Consider the following 6000-nt stretch of genomic DNA (forward strand, 5'->3'; position numbering starts at 1 on the left):
GAAAATCCAGTGTGAAAATCCCCAAATTTTTGTCTAACACTGAAAGGATTTTGAAAGTGTTAAAATTATTTTTATTACTGACAGGGTATCATTTAGTAAAACTAAATATCAGGTTTTCAAATTGCATAAGGTATTTACATCTTCCATATAAATATTTACAAGTAAATAAATAAACAAAATTTCTTACTTTATGTATGTTATGAGGATCAAAATTTGCTTTTTAATCAGTAATTTTCACTCTCCTTTATGGACAGCTGAATATTCTTTTTTTTTTTTTTTTCCTTTAAAGGATTTTTGTTATTCACCCCCAGAAACCAGATACTTGAATAGCAGAAATTGATCCAATATAGAAATTCCTTTGCTGCAATTGTTGCAGTCTTCCAAATTAGCCAGAAAAATCCTCTCTATTGCTCTGAACATCATCCCTTTGCACAACAGGTACAATTAGTTCAGGTCAAAATATTCGCAGTTCAAATTCATGTTATGTTACTCTTCCTATGTCTAGATCAATCAATCTCTTCCTTCACTTAGCAATCAAAAGCAAAATTGTAAATACTTCTGCATGTTTTAAAAAAAAAAAAAATTTTTGAAGAGTGATATAAACATTTGTGAATCTGATTAATTCAGCAAAACATTTTCTCCAAGAGAAGTTGTTCAAACTGTCAATTTTTTTTTTCAACAGGAGAGATTGACTACAAATTTGTTAAACAGGATTTAGAATTAAAGAATATTTATAGACTTCAAGGAAAAAAAAGGTCACGCATTCCACAACTCCATTCAAAGTCTCTTTTTTGACTCTAACATCTTTTTTCCCCTGTCTTTGAAAGAGAAGTATTCTGTGCCTTTATTTATTTCGCTGAATGGGCAAATCGTAGCTAATCATTGTAACATATTTTGCAATAGTTGGAACACAACTCTATCTCCCTGATTCTCTTGCCAAAATATTTCAGATTATGACCTTCATTAAATAGCTCTAAACACCTTCCACACTTTGACAAGAAGGTCCACAATACTGAACTTTTTGACTTCTAGATCCAGTCACTGGCTCAATCTAAAGTCTTATTTCGTCTTATTTTAGGCACCAAAGTGTCTATCTGGACATTCTGTTTTGTGTACACAGTTTTTGTTTTGCAGCTTTCCTGTGCATCATAAAGTTACTAAAAAGACCTCAAAACGTTACTACTTTTTTTTTTTTTTTTTTTTTTAGCACACAATTTCTCTCTCCTATTTTGCTATTTCACAGTGTAGGCATCTACATCTGAGTTAATCTGCATCTTTGGTTCTCTAAAGAGAACAGAAGTCAATGGAGGCACTTTAAGAATGATATCATCTAGACTCTAAGTCATCTGAAGAGAAAGCCATAGTCATTGCTGTTTCTTTAAAATGTTTTCTCCTGTCAAACAAAATCCTCTTATGGCTTCAAGTCACATTGGTTTGATTTCTCCTGTTATGTCAAATTTCTAAATACATTCTTGATAATTAATTTACAAAAACAGTTTTTACAGAGAAATAAAAGGATTGTTGCAGAAAATGACAAAACATTAATATATATTTGTGTACTGTAAATCATGTAAAACACGTATTCCAGAAAGAAAATTCTGCACTTCACTCAGCCAGGAAACATACTTAGTGATGTCTGTAGAAAAGCAGAACAGACATTGTAGACTTGATTTTTTTTCTTTCTGTTTATCGCAAAAAGCAGTGCGAAGACTAACAACTGGTTGAGGAAGCAAATTAAGTCACTATAATTTGTTTTAGAAAATATTTCTTCTTTATGGACATCTGAAAAAGATAGCATTTTTAGGCCCATATAATAATAGGTTCCCTCACTTCTACCAGATAGCTGCAGAAAAGGCTTAGATTGGGAAAAAAATTCCCATGACTAAATTTATAATTCTTTTCCAGCTACCAGTTCTGGAGGTGGAAATTACATCTTATCTTATATTTGAATTGGAGAAACATGTTGTTTGACATAGCAGCCATTTTACTATGGCAGGAAAGAGCTGCTGTGATGGACAAAATAATTTTTGGTCAAAGTTTTGCAGAATAATTACAGCCTATTATAATGAGCCACAATAACTTGTGTGCTTGAGAACAGTTCTAGTGCTTAAAAATATCCAATATAAAATATTTCCATTCAAATAACAGCAGCAACACCAGCAAATCTATCCTGAGTTGGAAAAATTACTCTTATTGAAAGAAATATGCTGGTAATTTGAGGATAGCATACAGGTCATTTGTAGTCCTCCCTTCAGTTCTCTGGGCTCAACATTAATATAGCCAAAACCTTCTTAGAGTGTGGAAATGTACAATTACACCACTTAGACAACCTAACTTGCACTCTCATGACATGATGGGGCAAGCAAGAAATGAAATTTCCTGTTAAAGAATTGGGTGAATCTAGGCAAGACAGCAAAATTTAAAGGTTCTTAATAGTTGTGTGGTTACTGCACCACACCATTTGTTAAAAGGAGTTGAATTTAACTTATTCCAACTCTTCCAAAGAGGCAACTTAGCATTTTGCACAGCCGGAAAAAAATGTACATCAGTGAAATCCATTTCTTTAGAAGGGATGCACTATCACTTTCTGCTTTTTAGCAAACTCCAGTTCTGCTGTGAACATACAAAGGCTCTCTGTGGATGCTGGTTAACAGACAAGCCGCACAGGGCAATATGATCCCTTCTGAGGGCCAAGAAAAGCTCTTAGAAAAGTACCTTACAAATTTTAGGGAGCTCTGTATGAGTATTTGTACAGTATGGAGGAGATGCATGATACTGTTAATTGATACACTGCTAATGCAGGGGATGTAACGAGATCAGCTAAAAAGCTGAAAAAAACTCACTTTGAGTGTAAAACTGGGAGAAATAAGATACTTTTAGGAAGTGTATTTGAACTGGACTTTTACCGAGAAACACAGTAAAGTCTGAAGTGAATGGCAGAAGAAAAGCTTGCATTCCCCCATGCTAACAGAGGGGAAAGGTCAGCTACCCCAGAAGCTCTCCCAACACACTGGGGAGTTAAACTGTTGCTTTAGTTAACCTTTGCTCAGAAAAGTATGAAGCTTGTTGCATGTACTAATGTAAGTTGTAGTCTGCATGGTGACAGCCAGGGTAAAAGACTGTGCTTAACACTTGCCAACCACAGCCAGAAAAGTCCCTTAAGGAACCCAAGTAACATACTGGTTGAAGGTGGACCTCTGAGTAGCCCAACCACTTAGTACAATGTCCCAACCAAGGGACAGTAACAATTGCCTGTGCTCTATTCACTCTCTTTTAGAAATAATAATGAATAACCAACAGACATCCCTTTCTAAGCTCAGACAGACACACAGACATGCACATGTGCACCCACCTTTGTTCCTGTATAGAAGTCATCTTTTGACGTGCTACCCATAAAAGGGAACTGCATGTGTGTATGCGTGTCGATGCCCCCAGGGATCACCAGCTTGTTGGTCGCATCTAGCACAACGAGTCCCGTCGATGGCTCAGGATTTAGGTTTGGTCCCACTTGCTGCACAACTCCATCTTCCACGTACACATCAGCCACCACAGAGCAGTCATCGTTCACGACTTTCCCCCCTTTGATCAAAAGTCTCTGCTGAGCCAGCTTTTGGGGAGCCATGGGAGCCTAGAAGGTGAGAGTGAGGCCTCAGCTCAGAAAGTTGCTCTTGCCTGAGAGTATTTCACAGCTTCTCCCAGAGCAGCAGGTTATCTCCAAATGTCCCTAAACACACACCACACAGTGCTCTTTAAACAGGCACGAGGGGAATTGTCCCCTCTGCCCTTGGCAGCTCCACCTACTACCTCCAGTGGAGCACCAATGCCCAGCGAGAGCAGTGATCCCTCTGCCAGGCCGCTGGCAGAGTGTTGGCTTTGGGCCCTTTCTGCTCCAGACTCTTTGCCTGGAGAAAGCAGGGCTGGGCTTTCGGGAGGGTCCAGCTGAGTTCTGACAGAATCATCATGGTTGGAAGGGACCTCTGAGATCATTGAGTCCAACCTTAAAAAAAAAAACACCCAAAACAAAAAAACCAAAACAAACAAAAAATACCAACACAAAACACAACACCCCACCACATCACACCCACCCACAAACCAATAATCTTGGACACTAGAGCATGCCCTGAAGAGCCATGTCTACACATTTCTTAAATACCTCCAGGCATGGTGACTCCACCACCTCCCTGGGCAGGCTGTTCTAGTGCCTGACCACCCTCTCAGTAAAGTAATTCTTCCTAATATCTAATCTAAGCCTCCCCTGCTGCAACTTCAGACCATTTCCTCTGGTCCTGTCATTATTCACTTGGGAGAAGAGGCCAACCCCCACCTCTCCACAACCTCCTTTCAGGGAGTTGTAGAGGGCAATAAGGTCTCCCCTCAGCCTCCTCTTCTCCAAACTAAACATGCCCAGTTCCCTCAGCCTCTCCTCGTATGACTTGTTCTCTAGACCCCTTCTCTTGGTACTTGCTCCAGCCTGCCCTGTACACCCTGGGGTTTGAAATGTGCTGGGCTTTTTTGAAAATGTGGCCATTCATTGGCTTGCAATGCCCAAAGGTGACCCAAGATCTCTGTAATAGGGTTTGAGGAAACCAAGGGTGACTTGAACTCTCCAAAGAGAGATAAACGCATCCCTAGAATGAGGAGCTCAATGGTGACCTGAGATCCCTGCAGCAGTGTCTGGGGAGCCTCTGAGTCCTGCCCATGCCGGGAGAACGCAGCGCTGTAGTGGTCCAACTACAGAGATCCATTGCACCCATCTCAGCCAAGCCCCTGCAGGCCGCTATGGTGGGGTTCACTCTGCTGCCACAGGACTGAGCCCCTGTTGGAGGACACCAGCCAACAGGAACTGCTCTCGAGCTGTTTCTCAGAAGATGATTTGGGACATAAAACCCTCAGGACCCAAACCCAGCCTTTCTTCATCCCCAAGTTGGACAATACACCGGGCTGAGGAGGGAAGAGCTTCAGGGATTTCCGGAGGTTGCTGAGACCTCTCCTCACCCTGTCGGCTGGGGGCTCGAGTGCTAGGGACATGTGGTCGGTTTCAAAGAACCACGTGAAAATCATTTTCCGGTAGCTGCTGCCTTGCGCCATCTGCACTGTTGCCCTGCGTGCCCAGTGTCCTCAGGCCGGCACTCCTCACTGCCCCGAGCCTGGTGTCCTCAGGCCGGCACTCCTCACTGCCCCGAACCTGGTGTCCTCAGGCCGGCACTCCTCGCTGCCCCGAGCCTGGTGTCCTCAGGCCGGCACTCCTCGCTGCCCCGAGCCTGGTGTCCTCAGGCCGGCACTCCTCGCTGCCCCGAGCCTGGTGTCCTCAGGCCGGCACTCCTCACTGCCCCGAGCCTGGTGTCCTCAGGCCGCAGTTCCCTGCTGCCCCCCATTGTTGCCCTCACAAACAGCCAGCAGCCCCGCCTGGCCCCGTCCAGCACAGGCAGCAACTGCTGGCTACCACCGGCCACACCGGGCTCTGCCAGGCTCCTGCACCCAAGAGCAGCTCCATCCCAAGGGCTGGGGTGGTGGAGACCGCTGCTGGGTTGGAAAATCCAGCGGGAAAGGGAAATGTGAGGCTTCTGCTGTGGGTTTCATACAGGGCTGGCATGAAGAGGCTGGGAGAGGCAGCTTGTACCATTCAGAATATAGACCTGGAAAAAGAGAAGGGAAAGTAAAATTTGGAGAGCTAGAAAATGAGCTAAAAATCTTGGAACAGTAGAGGAAAGACCTGCTCTGCACCATCCCAGAGGCACCTGCTCTATGGACTTTTCCCATTTCTCCGGTAACCCAAGGTTTGCATACTCAGCAGTGACACTGCTCAAGCATGTCCTTGAATCTGCTGAGCACCAGCATCTTCATCCCCTCGACCTCTTCCAGTTCGGTGACAATGGCTTCAGAAGACAGAACACTGAGGGCAGTGGGAGGGTGCACACATATGCTGCCAGAAAGATGTTCAGACAAATGACACTAGATTTGGAAAATACCTTCCCATCAGTGTGTCACATTTGTTCCTTC

The 6000-nt window shown here is 43.4% G+C and overlaps 1 protein-coding gene across 2 annotated transcripts in view; it reads right to left on the reverse strand.

Moving 5' to 3' along the window:
* DPYS (dihydropyrimidinase) overlaps positions 1–5314 on the reverse strand; it is a 30505-nt gene extending 25191 nt beyond the window's left edge. Inside the window, exons 1-2 of one of the 2 annotated variants that reach the window (XM_014965238.1) lie at positions 5186–5314; positions 3353–3628 (exon numbers count right to left, since the gene is read on the reverse strand). In XM_014965238.1, the coding sequence (XP_014820724.1) occupies positions 3353–3622 (270 nt within the window). In that variant the 5' untranslated portion in view covers positions 3623–3628; positions 5186–5314. Of the gene's footprint in view, positions 1–3352; positions 3629–4995; positions 5149–5185 lie in introns of those variants that run through there. The other variant, XM_014965237.1, reaches the window with a different exon arrangement.
* Between the last annotated feature and the right edge of the window lie 686 nt (positions 5315–6000).

This window comes from Calidris pugnax, unplaced genomic scaffold (assembly GCF_001431845.1).
Source record: "Calidris pugnax isolate Ruff unplaced genomic scaffold, ASM143184v1 scaffold41, whole genome shotgun sequence".
In the NCBI taxonomy this organism is placed as follows: Eukaryota; Metazoa; Chordata; class Aves; order Charadriiformes; family Scolopacidae; genus Calidris; species Calidris pugnax.